This window comes from Protomyctophum parallelum (assembly GCF_964188405.1).
Source record: "Protomyctophum parallelum genome assembly, chromosome: 8".
Classification (NCBI taxonomy): Eukaryota; Metazoa; Chordata; class Actinopteri; order Myctophiformes; family Myctophidae; genus Protomyctophum; species Protomyctophum parallelum.
The window spans coordinates 40,731,769-40,754,268 of record NC_139703.1 but is presented as its reverse complement, the minus strand read 5'-3'; the positions used below and the strand labels follow the sequence as shown (position 1 = coordinate 40,754,268).

At 43.4% G+C, this 22,500-nt stretch overlaps 1 protein-coding gene and 1 long non-coding RNA gene across 3 annotated transcripts in view; both read left to right on the top strand.

Moving 5' to 3' along the window:
* The window catches only part of LOC310863116, a 367,874-nt gene that overhangs the window by 335,243 nt on the left and 10,131 nt on the right, over positions 1-22,500 (top strand). The gene's annotated exons all lie outside the window — the stretch shown is intronic.
* The window catches only part of LOC310863115 (calcium uniporter protein, mitochondrial-like), a 26,223-nt gene continuing 10,738 nt past the window's right edge, over positions 7,016-22,500 (top strand). For both annotated transcript variants that reach the window (XM_083771259.1, XM_083771260.1), the window contains exons 1-5: positions 7,016-7,261; positions 8,660-8,717; positions 14,320-14,490; positions 16,955-17,059; positions 21,103-21,257. In XM_083771259.1, the coding sequence (XP_083627385.1) occupies positions 7,148-7,261; positions 8,660-8,717; positions 14,320-14,490; positions 16,955-17,059; positions 21,103-21,257 (603 nt within the window). In that variant the 5' untranslated portion in view covers positions 7,016-7,147. The remainder of the gene's footprint in view (positions 7,262-8,659; positions 8,718-14,319; positions 14,491-16,954; positions 17,060-21,102; positions 21,258-22,500) is intronic.

Sequence of the window (22,500 nt, the reverse complement as noted above, 5' to 3'; positions counted from 1 at the left end):
ATTATAGACTAAAAGTCCTCTCCAAACTTCCTGCCAAAGTTCAAAAAGGGCTATACTAGGGTACAGCCTTATAGTAAATAATAATAAAAAGAAATCGCTATAAAATGTTTTAAAGAAATACATATTTAGCCCCATGCTCGAATGCCCCCCCTGTCGAAAACAGCTAAAATCCCTAAAACGAAAGAAAGCAGCAAAAAAAAAAGAATTAACACTCACCTTTTACTTTCTTTAATAACAACCTAAAACATGAACCTTGGTTGAAAAAAAGCTAAAGTTGTCCTTTAAGTCAACACAACAGATGTGCCAGCATCTTTCAAAATAAAGGCGCTATTCGAGTGCCAGCAGATATTCCAGCTTTTACTCTGAAAAGCCATAGTCCATGTGGTATAGCCTGATTCATAAGCATCTAGACTCTTTCTCATATCTATGTTGTAAATTAAAATATAGAAATCCCATCATTGACAATGAATGGAGAATTTACGTCAATATGTGTCTGAGCAAATCAACATGTTATACGTGGTGATGATATACGGTGGTGATGATGATAATAATAATAATAATACTAATAATGTTTTGTTTTGTTCAAGTCAACATCTTTAAATGGTATAGTCTTTAGTCACTTAAGCAATATTACACGAGTCAGGAACGAGACGAAGTCGAGTTCCGCAAGCAATCACTGAACAACAGTTACCCTTAAAACTAAGAAAATAGCTAAAAGATTATTATTTTTTAATGACAGATGTAGTCACTACGACCACAAATGTCCCAAGAAACTAGCTAGCCTAGCCACCGAGTTTGCTAGCGCTCTGGGAGAACAGAGCAGCTGAATTCTTTGTTTTGATTAGGTGGTGAACGGTGCTGGTTTAACCCACGGCTAGAAGGCTGTTTCAACCAATCAGATTGCTTCCTCGAAACGACCTGTGGTAGAATTAATTATTAACACTAGCTGCTTTTAACAAAACCACATGAAGAGTACATCTAAAAACAGAGACAACGTGGCACACGTATACATCTTAAAGATTTTATTTTATTCCGTTCTCAAACATTTTCATGTCAAGGACCCCCAAACATTTCTGTAATTGGCCTCCGAGAAAATATGATATTAATTCTATAGGGTCTTCCCCAGAAGCAAAGATCTGAGTTACAAACGTTCACTCAGAAAGAATATATATATTCAAAGATTTGCATCACATTTTCACGATTTAAAAAAAATAGCACACCTACAAGCTCATGCTCGTGAGCTTGTAGATCTGCTATTTTTCAATAGCTAAAGTATAACATGATGCTTGAAACACCAAAAGGGGTTCCCCGCCCATAAAGTTAACAACACAAAACAGAAACATCTGCTTATGGTGCAGAAGTGCAACATTAGCTGCTTCCAAACCAGCCCTCGGGGGGTTAAAGGTGAAAGGTTAAAAGTCACAGCACAGCACAGTACAGCACAGCACAGCACAGCACAGCACAGCACAGCACAGCACAGCACAGCACACCACAGCACAGCACAGCACAGCACAGCACAGCACACCACAGCACAGCACAGCACAGCACAGCACAGCACAGCACAGCACAGCACAGCACAGCACAGCACAGCACAGCACAGTACAGTACAGTACAGTACATTTACACCTCAGTGTCTTTAAAGGCTCTTTATAAAGTCTCTTTTTGTCCGTCCTTCAACCGCCGCTCCTCGTTCGCTCCTCGTTCGCTCCTCGTTCGTCCGCGTATCCAGACTCCAGTCTGAGGCGATAGCTTAACACCGCGCTGTAGTTCTATGTGTGATGGGGTGAGGTGTTCTGTCTCTGTGCGATGGGGTGACGTGTTCAGTGTGCGATGGGGTGACGTGTTTAGGGTGACCAGATCCAAATTGTTCATTTTAGGGACAGAAGTATCGCTTATGTGTGGGATGGGGGGACCCATAGCATAAAAGTATGCTATTTTAACAGGTTTAAGAACACATCTAGCAGGAAGAGACAATGAGAGAGCTTTACAACAGAAGGCCAACTTATTAGGGGACTATAACTAATAACTATTAGGGCATTTGAACACTGATGTCACAATGTGGGACAGACAGGGTCTCAATTTGTGGGACGCCTGAAAAGTCTTGGAAATGAGGAACTGTCCCAAAGAACACGTCACATGTTCGGTGTTCTGCCTCCGTGCGATGGGGTGATGGGTGTGAGCATCAGTTCCTGTGACAGAGGTGGAGCCTGGCTTTCGCCTGCACAGCGCGGCTCGGCGCCGAGCTGTGGCGAGTCGCCGCCACGACGATGGCGGCGGCGGGCGAGGACACCCCCCCGCCCCCCGGTGACCCCCGTGACCCCGATGAGGCCTTCGCCGCCAAAGCAGCCGCGGACGACGACGACGCCAGCTTCAGAGACTTGGACGCGGCGGCGAGCAGAGACGAGGACGGGGACGAGGAGGAGGACGAGTGCGAGGCGTACAGTTTGGGGGCGACGAACAGGCGACCCGAAGCGGAGGATTTAGACGACAGGGGGGCGTGTCCTCCCCGGGCGGCGCCCTCCGCCTCGAGGGGAGGCGTGGTCTCGTCGGAGCGCGGCACCACCAGCGCGCGGCAGCTGAGTCCCGCGGCGCAGTCGCAGCGCTGGAACAGCTCCAGGCCTGTAGGGGGCCCCCCCTTGGACCTGCTGCGCTGGGAGCCCCCCCGCGTGCACACCTGGCCCTCCAGAAGCACCGGCTTGCAGATGCGCGCCCAGAAGTGACGCGCGCAGCACAGACCCTCCGCGCAGTCTGACGACCGCAGACAGGCCCCGCCCACCTGACCTGAGAGAGAGAGAGAGAGAGAGACTATGAGATCACATTCTAAAGATTGTCTGTTTGAAAATGACAGTTTTCTGGAAAAAAGCTATGTTTCTATGTGTCAGTCGTTCTTCGATTTTTCAAAAATAGCAGACCTACAAGCTCGTAGCGTGCCACTCTGTGTTAGTTTTAGTGGAGGAAATCAGCAGTGAATAGATACCTTTAATGTTGTTAGTTTTAGTGGAGGAAATCAGCAGTGAATAGATACCTTTAATGTTGTTAGTTTTAGTGGAGGAAATCAGCAGTGAATAGATACCTTTAATGGTGGACTGCTTGGACACTGCCTTTCTGCCTCCCGACTTCTTGATCGCCCCTCGATCGTCCTCCTCCGACAGTCTCTGAGAGAGGAAACTGTCCAGGTCTGGAACGCACATATCTGAGAGAGAGAGAGAGAGAGAGAGAGAGAGAGAGAGAGAGAGAGAGAGAGCGAGGTCATTATGTTACACTTGAAAATGTGGCTCAAATCTTTGAATATTATGTTTTTTTGGAGCGAGCGTTTTTAGCTCAAATCTTTGACTATTATGTTCTTTTGGAGCGAGCGTTTTTAGCTCAAATCTTTGAATATTATGTTATTTTGGAGCTATAGCGTTTTTAGCTCAAATCTTTGCTTCCGAGGGGGGTGGTCCCTGGAACAATATATTTTGTGATGGGGGTCGGCGGCCAATTATACAGATAATTTTTGGGGGGAAATATTGAGAACCACTGATACAGAAACACATACTGTAACTGTATAGGTATTTCAGAAAGAAAAATTAGAAGACTTTTCCCGCCCATTCTGGGCGGGAACCCCTTTTGGTGTTAGCACTATGTTATGCTTTAGCTATTGAAAAATAGCAGATCTACAAGCTCATAGCGCACCACCGAGTGGCGCGCTAAGAGCTTGTAGGTCTGCTATTTTTGAAAAAACGAAGAACGACTGACATAGAAACACAGCTTTTTCAGAAAACTGTCATTTTCAAACAGTCATTTTTAGAATCTGATCTCAGGTCAGAACGGGTTAAAAATTAATGAAACAGCTTGGACTCCTCATGCATAGAAGGAGGCATGAGGTCAGTCCGCTGCCCCCCCCAAGTTTGGCAGAGGAAGTGTAGCGCCCAGGATTACATTAGATAATTGGCACTGGGTGAAAAGAAAACTGGGTTACAAAACCGTGGGATAAAAATGTAGAACTAAAAATGAATGATTGAATCTTACTGTTGCTACAGCGGTTCCCGGGGCAACACATGGCGTCGCGCTGACAACGCCTCTTCCTCCTGCGACACGATTGGCAGCGAGAGTAGGCGTGTCTAGAGGGGGCGTGGCAGAAACTGCCTTCGCTGCACTCCAGGTCACTGATGCACTGGAAGAACTAGAGAGAGAGAGACATAGAGAGAGAGAGAGAGAGAGAGAGTCAATTAATGTTATTGTCACTCACATCAGGGACGTGCACACATAGACATCAAAGGGGGCTTCAGCCCCTGCCCTTTAATTAAAGGGGTATTCCACTCATTTTCAACATTTTGGAGGGAAAAAAAGGTAATTAACATGCGTGAATCACATATACTTCACCATGTCAATAATGATGTCCAGTTCTAGAAAACACAGAGCAGCTCTATAAGGTATTATTAAAGACATAGTATAAGATGTTGAAAATTTGTGGAATTCCCCTTTAAACCGTCTGTAAAACAACTGCCCTTTCCGGACCACGAATTAATGCAGCATTAATTTATATGCCTACTAACTACATGGTGAAAGAAATGCATCCTCTCCTTTCAGATATACCATGCCGGAATACAGGCATCTCCACTAAACTAAAGAGTTCTGGGTTGCGCCCCGAAAATAGCTGATCTACAAGCTCTTAAGAGCGTTTAGATGATAAAACACAAAATGTAGATGATGATTTGATAAAACACAAATTGTAGATGATAAAACACAAATTGTAGATGATAAAACACAAACCGTCCACCGTACCTTTGACAGCCTGACGGCACCGCCCCCCTGCAGGGCGGGGCTCGTGAGCGACGACAGCCTCGTGCGGTTGAAGCGCGCGCCCGCGCGGTCCTCCGGCTCGTGCGCGTCCCTGAGGTCCTCGCGCGCGCCCCGGAGGATGAGCGTCCGGATGGAGTTGAGCTTGACGCGGCGCGCCTCCGCGCCGTGCCACGCCCCCACGGCGAGCAGCGCCGCGAAAAACACCGCGAGCCACCGAATGCACGCTCTCATGACGCTTTAGATTAAGCTATAGTTTGTTAGTAGTGTTGTTTGGTTTAAATAAGTACACTAAAAGAGTTCAATTAGCTCTAATAGTGTTGTTTTGATTTGTGAATTTAAATGATTTAAATGAATCTATAGTGGTTTGGTTCCCAGTGGAAAAAGTCCAGGTTGAGTTTTGTCCGTGTTGTTGGAAGCTGCTGCCAGTGCCAGCTACTTGATAAAACTAGCACAATTAAATTATAATAGTAAATTAAATAATAAAAAGCCTTGTTGAGGTTAAAAAACCAGCAGGAGTTGAAATAAAGGCGGATAATCAATCACTAAAATAAGCACCAAATATATTATTTTCCATGCGGAGTTCTTCTGTCTGTGAAAGATAAGGTGCGTGTGTGTGCGTGTGTGTCTGCGTGTGTGTGGCAGCCTACCCTCGTGTCCGTGTCTTTTATAATCCATTCTCGCCCCTCCTCCCCCCCCTCCCCATGCACGCGCATCGATACCAGCGGACACCGTGCGCCTTAACGACCCATCGATACAGAGAGAGAGAGAGAGAGAGAGAGCTATCTCTGACATAATTAACATGCACAATCTTTTATTGTCTCACAACAAGATAGTAGCCTATTACTCAAAGTGTTAATATAACACAGCTCTGTTTACACGTTAATGTGTTGTTTTATCTTCATTGTTTTGCTTTGGCAATGTTAAACGTATGTCAATAAAGCTCCTTTGAATTGAATTGAATTGAATTGAATTGAATTGAATTGAATTGAATTGAATTGAATTGAATTGAATTGAATTGAATTGAGAGAGAGAGAGAGAGAGAGAGAGAGAGAGAGAGAGAGAATACAATCATTGTGTATAGTGTATTTGTGTTTCATGATATATTCCATTATACATTCTTAGCTTACGCATGTTTCACGATAGTTGTTGTGTATGTCATGTATTGCCATGCTTTGAGTTCTTGCTTTATATTGTAAATCGCTCTGGAAACACATTTTGGGCAGGAACCCCTTTTAGTGTTAGCATTATGTTATGCTTTAGCTGTTGAAAAATAGCAGATATACAAGCTCATGGCGCGCTATACGAGCTTGTAGGTCTGCTTTTTTTTTGAAAAATCGAAGAACGACTGACATAGAAACATAGCTTTTTCAGAAAACTGTCAGGATGTAGAAGACATTTTTAGAATCTGATCTCAGGTCAAAATGGATTAAGAGCGATTGATCAATGCCTAAATTGTAATTCGAACTCTTTAATGCAGTGGTTCCCCCAGGGACCCCCATTTGAAGAGATATGCCAGGGACCCCCACTTGAAGAGATATGCCAGGGACCCTCATTAGAAGAGATATGAGGGACCCCCACTTGAAGAGATATGCCAGGGACCCTCATTAGAAGAGATATGAGGGACCCCCACTTGAAGAGATATGCCAGGGACCCCCATAGGAGATTTTTTTTTGTCTCTATAGCAGTGATTCTTAACCCTTCAAGAACCCCCCCCTCCCTCCCTCCCAGTTTGACATGCATATTACGGACTCCCATTTAATTGAATGTATAATATTGTAAAATCAATGTATTATTTAACACAAATACAAATGGAACCAAATAAATGGACCCGAACGGACTGAATTTCACTCGTTTCTAATGTTGTTGAACAATTGTTCAACAACATTAGAAACGAGTGACAGGGTCCACATTAATGTGGACCCTGTTGTAAACAAGTGATGCTTAATTGGGTCGTCCACTCACAGTTAACAGTCTTTGTATTGAGTTTGTGCTTAAAATGTACTGTAAATTCTACAAACTGTTAATAAATATTTCAATCAATCAATCAAAATGTTTAAAACAGTCAGTTTCTTTCATGACATGTCAGTCAAGCTATAATAGGACAAAAACTGTTTCACCACAAGAGGGCGCCCCCGACCCTCTAGCAGACAGACAGACAGACAGACAGACAGGCATACAGACAGACAGACAGACAGACAGACAGACAGACAGACAGACAGACAGACAGACAGACAGAATCATCCTGATTCCTGTGTCAACATGGACGCATGATATATCTTTACCGTTTTCTGGACCGTATTATTTGATCTGATCACATAATTAATTCCATTCCGTTGTTTTTAGTCTAAACTAAAAACATCTCATGATGAGTTTCATGTTGTTGAGACTTTCTTCCAGATCCAGACTGCAGGGTTTGGCTTCTTGTTTCCGCGTCAGGAAACTAAGCCAGAGTCCTGGAGCCTCACACTGTAGGACGGTGAGTCTGTTACAACTTAATTACAGCTTTAGTTCACTTAGAATGATAGTACTTTATAGTCGGCATCAAGTATAACTAGCCTACATTAGTTAACTTGTGATAGTACTTTACTTTGACATACCCTGCATCAGTAGATATCAGTAGTATAGTAGACTACATCAAGTAACTTTAAAGTACTTTAACTTGTGAAGTAGGCTATAGTCTATACTGGAGCGGTGATCCACTGCGCAAAAAGCATGGAATTACGGTTGAGTATTATTCCAGGAAACACCCGGTACGTATGTACCAACAAACTCCGGTAAACTCCCGAAATGTAGGCTACCATCACCCCCGTATATATATTACTGTATATTACTGTATAAACTTGAGTTTTACGGGCAAATCTAGTGCCCATGATTGCCGTTAACTCCTCTTTTCCACGCAGTGTGGTCGACTTCATTGTTCTAGGATTAGTTTAACTTTAGTCCATTACAGTGAACTTGTGAAGTACTGCATGGTCGCTGAGTGACGTATTGTTAGCGTTGCTTTAGTCAAAGTGTCGTCATATAATGGATCACATATACATAACGACGTTGTGAGTGATCTTGTTGTTGTAGTAGCAGGCTAGCTATTTTAGTTACGTTGTCGTTATAGTGGATCACATTTACATAGACGTATGGTCTTGTTCTATATAGCATTAGGCTATATTTTAGTTAAGTTATCGTTATAGGTGGATAACATTAACTCTTTACATAAAGTCGTTGTGTGTTAAGTGTTAAGCATCATTAAAAACTGGTTTACTACAGTCAGTGTTCAAATAAACTTTAGAAGTTGTTACTGCACTGGGAGAGAGAGAGAGAGAGAGAGAGGGAGGGACTGGTATGCATTGGCTGTTGTGTTGTGGCATGCAGCTGCAGAGCATAAATGTCTCTCTATCTCCACCCACTCGCTCTCTTTTCTGTATTTTCCTCCTGATCTCCTCTCTCTCTCTCTCTCTCTCTCTCTGCTCAGACGTTCATTCATTTCCGCAACCACACCCACAGTGTAATGGGATATTGTGACACATTATTTGAAGTTGAAAACTTTATAAATGTCCATCCAGCTGTCTGTCTGTCTGTCTGTCTGTCTGTCTGTCTGTCTGTCCTGTACTGCAGGGGTCTGCAACCTTTTTTAAATGATTTTATTTTCTAGATCGTCAGTGTGCCATATAAACATTAATTAATTTTAATGACACCACAGGAAAAATTCCAACTTATTTTGATTGTCAACAAATATAACGTTTTTCCTTCTTTTTAAATATTTTCTTTCACGTTGTTATAATGATCATTCATTAGACTCAGGGCAGAGTTCAGTTTTTTGTATATATATCTTATATTTGTTTATATTTATACAATGTATAACATTTCTCTCACTCTATAGTCTGGTCCAGCCAGTGTGTGTCTACTGTCCAGATACAGCACGCAGTCTGCAAACACAGGTAACACACACACGCACGCACACAAACACACACACACACACACACAAACACACGCATGCACGCTTATCTGCAAGTTGTTGATACTGTACCAGTGTTGTTTTCGTCGACTAAAACTAAGACGAAAAATGTTTTGTTGACTACTTTTTTCACTGACAAAAACTAAATAAAAACGAATCTATGATGACTAAAACTAAGACTAAATATACTGACAATTCCGTCAACAAATAAAAACTAGACTAAAATGTTAGGAAGGGACTAGTGGACAAGAGATCCAGTTTTATGCTGGGTTGCATGCTGAAAATAGCAGATCTACTATTTTCAGCATGCAACCAAAGTGGAAAATATGTCATTACAACGACATCAACGCCTGTCAAAACACATTTTAGTCGACTAAATCAACTGTAGATTTAGTCGACTAAAATCTTATGACATTTAGTCGACTAAACACTAGAACATTCCAGGCGACTAAAATGTGACTAAAACTAAGTGAAAACTATTCAAGAGACTAATGACTAAAACTAAAATAGAAATTTGCTGCCAAAAACAACACTGTACTGTACACAGGACCACAATGGACACAAGCACTTTCTGTGTTTTTCTGTGCATTTTAACTCAATACAATTGAGGAATCAACAGATGCTCTTAATTCAATGGCGGCTTACATTAATCCATTTTGGTGTTTTAAGCATTCTAACATGCTTTAGCTGTTGAAAAATAGCAGATCTACAAGCTCTACAAGCTGTACTTGTAAGTTGTAGGTCTGCTATTTTTGAAAAATTGTGAAAATGACAAAGACATTTAAAAGACATTTTTTAAATGTCGATGTCAGGCCTAAATGGGTTAACCCAATCTGACCTGAGATCAGATTCATACGAGGTTTCCGCCGGACACACACTGGTCGGATGAACCCATTCTGACCTGAGATCAGATTCTAAAAATGTCAGTCGCTCTTCGATTTTTCAAAAATAGCAGATCTACAAGCTCGTATCGCGCCACCGAGTGGCGCGATACGAGCTTGTAGATCTGCTATTTTTAAATAGCTAAAGCATAACATGATGCTGACACCAAAATGGGTGCCCGGTCAGAATGGGTTAAAATAGGTTCCAGGTGGCCCCCTGCTAAATTATGATCATATCCTTAGATCTTTAACTCTTGAGAGTGTAAAATGAAAGGAAGTGGACCCTCCCGGGTACATTTCCTTTCATTCTAGTCTACAGTAGAGAATGTAGAAGAATTGTTATTTTGATCAACGTTTGCCTGTTATCTCTCCTAATGGTACCAACATCATGTTATCTCTCCTAATGGTACCAACATCATGTTATCTCTCCTAATGGTACCAACATCATGTTATCTCTCCTAATGGTACCAACATCATGTTATCTCTCCTAATGGTACCAACATCATGTTATCTCTCCTAATGGTACCAACATCAATACAGCATGGAACTGTGGACAACATTTTAACCAACGACAACAAAATATTCTTTAGTTTTGGCTCTGAGAGGCTAAATGTCATCAAATGGTGGTCCGTGGCTCAAATGGTTCTGAGAGGCTAAATGTCATCAAGCGGTGGTTCCGTGGCTCAAATGGGTCTGAGAGGCTAAATGTCATCAGATGGTGGTCCGTGGCTCAAATGTGTCTGAGAGGCTAAATGTCATCAGATGGTGGTCCGTGGCTCAAATGGGTCTGAGAGGCTAATTGTCATCAAATGGTGGTCCGTGGCTCAGATGGGTCTGAGAGGCTAAATGTCATCAAATGGTGGTCCGAGGCTCAGATGGGTCTGAGAGGCTAAATGTCATCAAATGGGGGGGTTCGTACTTAGTTTAGACTATAGTCATTGTTAGACATGGGTTAAGGTTAGGTTTAGGTGTGCTGCCCCGTGGGAGGTTAGGTTTAGGTTAGGGTGAGGGTTTGAGATAAGTTGTGGTTGTAGGACTAATGATTGGTCTAAACCAATGACTAGTCCCTTAAGGGTCAGGTTTCCCCTGACCCTTAAGGGTCATATTTCACACCCCTGGTACCCTCGGACCCTCTGGACCCTGGCAGGTTTCCCCTGACCCTTAAGTACCCTCTGGACCCTGGCGGGTTTCCCCTGACCCTTAAGTACCCTCTGGACCCTGGCGGGTTTCCCCTGACCCTTAAGTACCCTCTGGACCCTGGCGGGTCTCCCCTGACCCTTAAGGGTCTCATTTCACACCCCTGGTCTCCAGTATCTACGACTGGACGACAGACAATACATGTACTCAGTGAAGACCAACGGCCGTTGTCACCTGATTGATTGATTGATTGATTGATTGACAGATTACATAATGAGTCTTCATTCACAGAATGTGAAGAGGACATCATTATAATGGAGTTACATAATGAGGACATCATTATAATGAACAGATTATCAACAGGTGAATAATAAGACATTTTGAGTGGGAACCCCTTTTGGTGTTTTAACACATTTAGGCCTGATGTCAAAATAAAAAATAAAAAAATCTTCAAAATCCTGACAGTTTTCTGAAAAACCTCATGTTTGTGTGTCAGTGGTTCTCAATATTTCATGTCAAGGACCCCAAAAGTTATATGTAATATGCCTCCGTCCCCCATCTGAAAATATGTTGTCACAGGGACCTCTCAGAAGCAAAGATTTGAGGCACATTTTCACGATTTTTCAAAAACAGCAGATCTATGAGCATGTAGATCTGTTATTTTTCAACAGCTAAAGTATAACATAATGCTTAAAACACCAAAAGGGGTTCCCGCCCAGAATGGATTAAGGATTATACTTTAGCTATTGACAAATAGCAGATATACAAGCTCGTAGGTCTGTAGGTCTGCTATTTTTGAAAAATTGTGAAAATGTGGGCTAAAATCTTTGAATGTATATATTCAGGTATTTGAAGATTTTTTTAACTCAAATATTTGCTTCTGGAGGGGGGGGGGGGGGGGTCCCTGGAACATTCTGAAAATTTCTGGGGGTTCTTGAGATGAAATAGTTTGAAAACTACTGACAGAAACATAGGGTTTTAACCCTGTGAGAACCACTGACAGAAACAAAGGGTTTTAACCCTGTGAGAACCACTGACAGAAACATAGGGTTTTAACCCTGTGATAACCACTGACAGAAACATAGGGTTTTAACCCTGTGAGAACCACTGACAGAAACATAGGTTTTAACCCTGTGAGAACCACTGACAGAAACATAGGGTTTTAACCCTGTGAGAAACACAGGTTTTTCAGAAAACGAAATGATTCAGAAGCCTTTTTTTTTTTACATTCGTCCTCACTATACATACAATCTGCTTCAAAACAATGAACATTTTGACAAAACAATGAACATTTTGAAAAAATCATGAAAAGGTCCCTGGAACATTCAGGAAAATTCTGGGGGTTCTTGACATGAAATAGTTCAAAAACCACAGAGTGCCGCACTACGAGCTTGTAGATCTGCTTTTTTTCAATAGCTAAAGTTTAACATAATACTTTAAAACACCAAAAAGGGGTTCCCGCCGTTCCCATTTCCTATGCATCGTGGTGAAGAAACCAAAAACTCCAAAATGTTCATTTTTCAGTCCCAATAAACTTAAAGCATTAGCCTACACTTGTTTACAAGAGGGTCCAACCTTGTTCAATTCATCAAAACATTTAGAGACGTACAAATAGACACTTCTATGTAGTTAAAGAACAGAACAGGAATTCATCATAAAGGAGAAGAAACATATACAGTTAGGGGAAAACGTTTTTTTTTTAATTGTTTGTATTTGACCAAATGTAAAGCTTGTTTTGTCATGTCAATAAAGCACCTTTGAATTGAGTGTGTTCGGTGTACTGTATAGGCCAGTGGTCCTTGAGGGGGTTTCAGGGGGGGGGGGGGGGGGTTCTGGGGACCCCCAGGGGTCCTTGAGGGGGTTCCAGGTGGTCCCCAGTGGTCCGGGGACCCCCAGGGGGTCCTTGAGGGGGTTCCAGGGGGTCCCCCATCAGCTAAATGATGGACAGTTGGTAACCAAATGTACCCTTTGTATAGATCTAAACTCTTGAGAGTGTGAAATGAAACCAAAGCCAATCTCGATTAATTCTACTCTCCCAAGAGTTACATTATTATTGTTAAGCATCAAGCTTTACTCAATTTACAAGATACATCATTTGAGAATATAGAATAATTGTTATTATTTGATCAACGACGACAAACAAACTATATTAGTTGGGACAGGTTTACTGTTTAGGATCGTCTCTAACCTGTGTTGTTTTTGGCAGCAAATTTCTATTTTAGTTTAGTCATAGTCTTTGGACTGAAACTTAGTTTTAGTCACATTTTAGTCACCTGGAATGTCTTAGTGTTAGTCTAGTTTTAGTCGACTAAACGTCATAAGATTTTAGTCGACTAAATCTACAGTTGATTTAGTCGACTAAAATGTATTTTGGCGGGTCTTGATGCCGTCGTAGTGAGTGTTTTTACACTTGATGAAAATAGCCGATCTACAAGCTCACAACGCGTCGCAATGCATTTTACACTTGCAACCAAGTGTAAAATGACTTATACTGGATCTCTTGTCCACTAGTCCCTTCCTAACATTTTAGTCTAGTTTTTATCTGTTTCCGTTGACGAAATTGTCAGTATATTTAGTCTTAGTTTTAGTCATCGTAGCTTAGTTTTCATTTAGTTTCCATTTAGTTTTCGTCAGTGAAAAACGAACATTTTTCGTCTTAGTTTTAGTCGACGAAAACAACACTGTCTCTAACCTGTTCTGGGTTAGAGAATCGTCTTTGGCACACGGTCAGTGTAGCTGAGGGTGCTCCTATTGATGACATTAACCCATTTAGGCCTTCTAAATGCTGACAGTTTTCTGAAATACCTCATGTTTCTATAAGCCTATATCACTCAATATTTCAAAAAAATGATCTGTATAATTGGCCTCCGAGACCCTCATCTGAAAATATGTTGTTCCAGGGACCCACCCCCCCAGAAGCAAAGATTTGAGTTAAAAACGTTTGTTATGAAAAATAAATGTTCCAAGGCACATCTTCACGATTTTTCAAAGAAATAGCAGACCTATATGCGCTATGAGCTTGTAGATCTGCTATTTTTCAATAGCTAAATTATTTAACATAATGTTTAAAACACCAAAAGGGGTTCCCACCCAAAATGGACTAATGAACACTGGGCTGCCATCTTGCCATGCAAGGTGCTAACTGCTAACTTCCCATAGACAGCCCAGACTCATCCAAACAGAAAAGTCCTCTCTAATTGTATATGAAACAACGTCAACAAACTCACCAGCTGTACAGAAAGCTTATCCTCTTTCTATCTGCAATGTGTTTGTTTAATACAAATCCACTAGACTGTGGACATGTTATGAGCTATAGTACTAACTCCTTGCAGATTATTGGAGTTTGGGAGCTCTCGTTGGATTATCACTCAACGGCCCAGGCCACCTGTACCACCTGTTTAGAATGTGCACATCATGCAGGAGGTTGTTTTTACTGATATAACGAGCGCTTCCATACTCTTGATACTTAGAAAATAATCACCTGCAAGGAATTTATTGACTGCAGGAAGTAGCTCATAACTGTCTGTCTGTCTGTCCCTCTGACCTGTCTGTCTGTCTGTCCCACAGACCTGTCTGTCTGCTACCGGTACGGCCGCCCCGTCCTGTCTGTCCCTCTCCCGTCCCGAGGGGAGGTGTGCCTGTTCTCCATCCGTCCCATGCTGATGACGGCCGGCTGTTTCATACGGGACATCCAGGCCGAGGACCCTGGGGCTGACGCCGTGGTACTGCTGAACACAGGTAACACACAGCACCGTGGTACCCCCCCCCCCCCCCCCCACACACACACACACAGGATCCTGGGGCTGACGCCGTGGTACTGCTGAACACAGGTAATACACAGCACAACACCGTGGTACCCCCCCCCCCCCCCCCCCCACACACACACACACACACACACTGAGGCTGACGCTGTGGTACTGCTGAACACAGGTAATACACAGCACAACACCGTGGTACCCCCCCCCCCCCCACACACACACACACACACAGGACCCTGGGGCTGACACCGTGGTACTGCTGAACACAGGTAATACACAACACCGTGGTACCCCCCCCCCCCCACACACACACACACAGGACCGTTGGGCTGACGCTGTGGTACTGCTGAACACAGGTAATACACAACACCGTGGTACCCCCCCCACACACACACACACACACACACACACACACACACACACACACACACACACACAGGACCGTGGGGCTGACGCTGTGGTACTGCTGAACACAGGTAATACACAGCACCGTGGTACCCCCCCCCCCCCCCCCCCCCACACACACACACACACAGGACCCTGGGGCTGACGCTGTGGTACTGCTGAACACAGGTAATACACAACACCGTGGTACCCCACACACACACACACACACACACACACACACACACAGCGGGTAGGCATGTTAAAACATGTTAGCCCATTTTGGGGCGCGGTGGGGGGGATTCAGATTACGGGGGCAAGTTTCAAATTGCAGCCGTCCGTAGGTGCCCTTTGAGAGCGGTTTTGAAGGAGTCAAGGGATGCGCATGTCTTAATGACTGTTGGTAGGGCGTTCCACATTTTGGTGGCATAGGAGTGGAAAGAATTTAGTCCCTTGTTTGTGCCGAATCTGGGTTGTTTGTTGATGGTGTTGTGGGTGTGGACTTCATTGACATTAAGGAAGTATTTAGACAGGTACATGGGTATCTTAGTGAAGTATTTAGACAGGTACATGGGTATCTTAGTGAAGTATTTGGACAGGTACATGGGTATCTTAGTGAAGAATTTAGACAGGTACATGGGTATCTTAGTGAAGAATTTAGACAGGTACATGGGTATCTTAGTGAAGTATTTAGACAGGTACATGGGTACAGTATCTTAGTGAAGTATTTAGACAGGTAGGGTATCTTAGTGAAGTATTTAGACAGGTACATGGGTATCTTAGTGAAGTATTTAGACAGGTACATGGGTATCTTAGTGAAGTATTTAGACAGGTACATGGGTATCTTAGTGAAGTATTTAGACAGGTACATGGGTATCTTAGTGAAGTATTTAGACAGGCACATAGGTATCTTAGTGAAGTATTTAGACAGGTACATGGGTATCTTAGTGAAGTATTTAGACAGGTACAACATGGGTATCTTAGTGAAGTATTTAGACAGGTACATGGGTATCTTAGTGAAGTATTTAGACAGGTACATGGGTATCTTAGTGAAGTATTTAGACAGGTACATGGGTATCTTAGTGAAGTATTTAGACAGGTACATGGGTATCTTAGTGAAGTATTTAGACAGGTACATGGGTATCTTAGTGAAGTATTTAGACAGGCACATAGGTATCTTAGTGAAGTATTAATTTGTATAAAGTTATGAATATGTCAGTCATTTGGGATGTTTAGGTTATCTGTCGTAACGATCCTGTGCAACTTCAAAGACGAAAAGACAAACAGAATGTAATTAAGCAATATTACACGAGAGGGTGTGGGTTAATGTGATTATTGCCACGACAGTGATGCGGTCAGGAACGAGACGAAGTCGATTTCCGCAAGCATCACTGAAGTGGCAATAATCACATTAAACCACACCCTCAAGTGTAATATTGCAATTCTACAACAGTTACCCTTAAAACAAAGAAAATCGCTGAAAGAATATATATTTTTAATGACAGATGTAGTCACTACGACCACAAATGTCCCAAGAAACTAGCTAGCCTAGCCACCGAGTTTGCTAGCGCTCTGGGAAAACAGAGCGGCTGAATTCTTTGTTTTGATTAGGTGGTGAACTGTGCTGGTTCAACGGCTAGAAACCGTTTCAACCAATCAGATTGCTTCCTCTTAACGACCTGTTGTAGAATTTATATTCATATGTTCAACGACACAACGACACAATTACATCATTAATCACAACTATTAGTTGGACAATTAATCGCTATGTAACCTTTTTTTAAGCGCTACGCAAACACTCACTAAGAAAATCATACAATTAATTATTTGGCGCCTCTCTCTCTCTCTCTCTCTCTCTCTGTCTACCTCTATCTCTCTCTCTCTCTCAATTCAATTCAATTAGCTTTATTGGCATGAATATATAACTACAGTATTGCCAAAGCATACAATGCAGCAAAGAATAAAATACAATAAAAATATAACAAAAAACAATATCAAACATACAAATAGAACATTAGCTTAACATTTTCTCTCTCTCTCTCTCTCTCTCTCTCTCTCAGACGGTAACAGGGTGTCTTCCACTACCCTGATGGACACGGTGTTGGACTCAGACTTCCAGCTGATCATCAACGACACCCGCTACAACGTGCACGTTCCTGGGCGAGGTGTGTTAGCATTATGCTATGCTTTAGCTATTGAAAAATAGCAGATCTACAAGCTCCTAGCGTGCCACCGAGTGGCACGTCGAGTTCAAATACTTAGAAAGAAGACAAACAAGGAAAGGAAAGGTACTGTTGCAAGTATGTGTATAACAAATACACAGGAGAGATGTGCTGTGCTCAGTGCCTTTTATTCTATTAAAGCCGGTAGCGTACATAACAGTATTGCAATGACAACAACAGCTTCATGTGACTCAGCGAGGTAATAAAGCTACAGAGGTAGTAACATCCGGGGACCACAGGGTGGGGCCGTAGCCTAGCTAGAGCACCCTGTAACAGGTAACATGTTTACCCAGGGTAACTGGACAAAGGAAAGGAAAGGTACTATGTTTACCCAGGGTAACTGGACTAAGGAAAGGAAAGGCACTATGTTTACCCAGGGTAACTGGACTAAGGAAAGGAAAGGCACTATGTTTACCCAGGGTAACTGGACTAAGGAAAGGAAAGGTACTATGTTTACCCAGGGTAACTGGACTAAGGAAAGGAAAGGTACTATGTTTACCCAGGGTAACTGGACTAAGGAAAGGAAAGGTACTATGTTTACCCAGGGTAACTGGACTAAGGAAAGGAAAGGTACTATGTTTACCCAGGGTAACTGGACTAAGGAAAGGAAAGGTACTATGTTTACCGCTGCCACCTAGAGTTCAAATAGAATACAAACAAAAGTAAAAGTGTGGTGTGTGGCAGTGTTGTTTTTGGCAGCAAATTTCAATTTTTGTTTAGTCATAGTCTTTGGACTGAAACTTCATTTAGTTTTAGTCACATTTTAGTCACCTGGAATGTCTTAGTGTTAATCTAGTTTTAGTCGACCAAATGTCATAACATTTTAGTCGACTAAATCTACAGTTCATTTAGTCGACTAAAATGTATTTTGGTGGGTCTTGATGACGTCGTAATGAGTGTTTTTACAACGCGATGCGTTGTGAGCTTGTAGATCTGCTATTTTCAGCATGCAACCATGTGTAAAATGACTTATAGTGGATCTCTTGTCCACTAGTCCCTTCCTAACATTTATTAGTTTTTATTTGTCAACGAAATTGTCAGTATATTTAGTCTTAGTTTTAGTCATCGTAGCTTAGTTTTCATTTAGTTTCCATTTGTTTTTGTCAGTGAAAAAAGGTAGTCAACGAACATTTTTCGTCTTAGTTTTAGTCGACGAAAACAACACTGGTGTGTGGTTTTGTCTCTCTGTCTCTCAGAGTCTCATGAACACGTGACCTGTCTCTCTGTCTCTCAGAGTCTCATGAACACGTGACCTGTCTCTCTGTCTCTCAGAGTCTCATGAACACGTGACCTGTCTCTCTGTCTCTCAGAGTCTCATGAACACGTGACCTGTCTCTCTGTCTCTCAGAGTCTCATGAACACGTGACCTGTCTCTCTGTCTCTCAGAGTCTCATGAACACGTGACCTGTCTCTCTGTCTCTCAGAGTCTCATGAACACGTGACCTGTCTCTCTGTCTCTCAGAGTCTCATGAACACGTGACCTGTCTCTCTGTCTCTCAGAGTCTCATGAACACGTAACCTGTCTCTCTGTCTCTCAGAGTCTCATGAACACGTGACCTGTCTCTCTGTCTCTCAGAGTCTCATGAACACGTAACCTGTCTCTCTGTCTCTCAGAGTCTCATGAACACGTGACCTGTCTCTCTGTCTCTCAGAGTCTCATGAAGACGTGACCTGTCTCTCTGTCTCTCAGAGTCTCATGAACACGTGACCTGTCTCTCTGTCTCTCAGAGTCTCATGAACACGTAACCTGTCTCTCTGTCTCTCAGAGTCTCATGAACACGTGACCTGTCTCTCTGTCTCTCAGAGTCTCATGAACACGTGACCTGTCTCTGTCTCTCAGAGTCTCATGAACACGTGACCTGTCTCTCTGTCTCTCAGAGTCTCATGAACACGTGACCTGTCTCTGTCTCTCAGAGTCTCATGAACACGTGACCTGTCTCTCTGTCTCTCAGAGTCTCATGAACACGTGACCTGTCTCTCTGTCTCTCAGAGTCTCATGAACACGTGACCTGTCTCTCTGTCTCTCAGAGTCTCATGAAGACGTGACCTGTCTCTCTGTCTCTCAGAGTCTCATGAACACGTGACCTGTCTCTCTGTCTCTCAGAGTCTCATGAAGACGTGACCTGTCTCTCTGTCTCTCAGAGTCTCATGAAGACGTGACCTGTCTCTGTCTCTCAGAGTCTCATGAAGACGTGACCTGTCTCTCTGTCTCTCAGAGTCTCATGAACACGTGACCTGTCTCTCTGTCTCTCAGAGTCTCATGAACACGTGACCTGTCTCTCTGTCTCTCAGAGTCTCATGAACACGTGACCTGTCTCTCTGTCTCTCAGAGTCTCATGAACACGTGACCTGTCTCTCTGTCTCTCAGAGTCTCATGAACACGTGACGTGTCTCTCTGTCTCTCAGAGTCTCATGAAGACGTGACCTGTCTCTCTGTCTCTCAGAGTCTCATGAACACGTGACCTGTCTCTCTGTCTCTCAGAGTCTCATGAACACGTGACCTGTCTCTCTGTCTCTCAGAGTCTCATGAACACGTGACCTGTCTCTCTGTCTCTCAGAGTCTCATGAACACGTGACGTGTCTCTCTGTCTCTCAGAGTCTCATGAAGACGTGACCTGTCTCTCTGTCTCTCAGAGTCTCATGAAGACGTGACCTGTCTCTCTGTCTCTCAGAGTCTCATGAACACGTGACCTGTCTCTCTGTCTCTCAGAGTCTCATGAACACGTGACCTGTGTCCAGCGGCGCAACACGGACCGAACGCTAGGGGGGGACATATGGCCGCCGAAAAATCCGTCCCCCCCGTCCCCCCCACCACCCTAGGAGAGGGGGGGATGGGGGGGTCTAACCACAAACGTGGGGTTATGGTTAGGGTTTGGGGTCGAACTACAGAGAGGTTGTTCCAGTGACTCAATGTACATACAAAACTGCGTTTTGGCACAGTTATTATTATGAATTACCTGGCTGTGATTCCTCCTCCTCCCCATTTGTCTCAAAACGTAAAAGTTTAACCACATTATCAGCAGTGCCTCGAACAGGTCAAAACTCACTGACCATCTGATCTGTAAGTTAGCCTATCCTATAAAATGTACAACACCTGGGAGGTTTTCAGGAGAGGATGTTTTAATGTAGTTTAGTTCAACCCATGCAACTCGAGAGGAAAGAAAAACCTGCAGCGCCTTACCTGGTCTTGACAGTTAATAGCGGCGTCGATCTCCTCCTTTCCCCAAATCCCCCAAAATAATAATATAATTCCCAAAGTGGGGTCCGGGGACCCCCAGAGGTACAACTACATGATAGTTTGTGGCATGTCATGTGGACGCTCTCAGTTTTTTTAATTAACATTGATTATCAATTGGAGTCCCACCGCTAGAAATGGTTAAAATAGGGTCCGTCCGAGCTGTATAAATCTTCTCTTATGGGGGTCCTTCTCTTCTCTTCAAATGGGGGGGGTCCGCAGGCTAATACGTGTCCATTTGGGGGTCCTTGACATGAAAAGGATAAAGTAAATCCATTCATCTATTGATCGTCTGACGGTGCCAAAGTGGTGCGTGACACCAAAAGTGGTGTCCTATTGAATTCTGTTCCTGTATTATTAGAATCATTACAGAGTGCAAAGCACATTGGGTCACTGATTGCGGTGTAACAACTCCCAACTTCCGAAAGTTGAGAGAACGGGCCAAACCATTTTGGGATTTAAACAGGGGTGGATCAAATATATGCTTCAAAATATATCGCGTTTATGAACGCAGGATTTCAAAAGTATTACTCCTAAGATAACTTTGGAGCCAGGGGGGGACCCCCCCAGCCAGGGGGGACCCACTAACACATCTGGGGGGGACCAATGTGAGGCTGGCAGGGGACGAAACCCCTCCGTCCCCTACCCTATTGCGCCCCTGCCTGTCTCTCTGTCTCTCAGAGTCTCATGAACACGCGTGTGGTTTTGTCTCTCAGAGTCTCATGAACACGCGTGTGGTTTTGTCTCTCAGAGTCTCATGAACACGTGACCTGTCTGGACGACATGAAGAGCGTGGTCCAGATGTTGCACGCCGCGCTCCACATGCCTCAGCACCAGCTGACCTCGCACACCCAGCTGCTGCAACGGCTGGACGGCCTCACGCAGAGACTGGCGCCCATGGAGAGGGTACGCACGCACGCGCGCGCAATCGCACGCACACACGCGCGCACACACACACACACACACACACACACACACACACACACACACACACACACACACACACACACACACATTTAACCCATTTTGACCTGGGAACGATTCTGCAAATGTCTTGTGACTGTTTTCTTGAAAAAGCAATGTTTTTCTATGTCAGTCGTTCTCAAACACTTTCATGTCACTTTTCACGATTCTTCAAAAATAGCAGACCTACAAGCTTGTAGCGCGCCACCGAGTGGCTCGCTACGAGCTTGTAGATCTGCTAAGGGGTTCCCGCCCAAAATGGGTTAACATCTTTATTTGTATTCACATTTTACAAGAAATGTCTTGAACACAAACAATAGTGGATGCGCAAACTTGAAAAAAACTCTACAACAAGTGCTTCAGGATACAGATCACGGGTACAGAAAGCATCGCCTTCTCCATATATGGAGACTGCCAATTATTGCAGACACTGAACAGAATTTTGCCGATGCCTGATCAGCTCTCGGCTTATTGGGCATGCCTGCAATCTGCAGGCCCCTCACGACTGATTTATGGACATTACCGAGGCTTCCAAATATGAACACAAGTAGTTTACATTTGTAGCCAAGCTGTATAATAGCATCCTTAAGACGCTGGTATACTTAAGCACCTTGGTAAGGAATGCCTCTTCCAGACTGTGGTCAAATGTACATGATGCCACTTCTCTACTGTCCTCATCAACAACAACAATATCTGGTGTATTAGCTGTGACATCTGAAAAAGCATCTCTCACACACACACACACACACACACACACACACACACACACACACACGCCGCCGGACGTAGGACTGTGTACAATTATTCCATAAATCACATAATCACAAATATTAATAAATAAGATGATCGCAATTATTTTTTGCATAACCGTCAGGATAGTCTCCATTCTGATACGTCCTGAAATGGATCTGTTGGAAAGACCAGATCTATAAGCTCGGCGAGCTTATAGATCTGCTGCTTTTCACAATGTTTCTTAGCTTATCCCATTCTGGGCGGGAACCCATTTTGGTGTTAGCATCATGTTATGCTTTAGCTATTGAAAAATAGCAGATCTACAAGCTCATAGAGCGCCACCGAGTGGCGCGCTACGAGCTTGTAGGTCTGCTATTTAAAAAAAATCGAAGAACGACTGACATTTTTAGAATCTGATCTCTGGTCAGAATGGGTTAACGATAAGTTGTGAAAC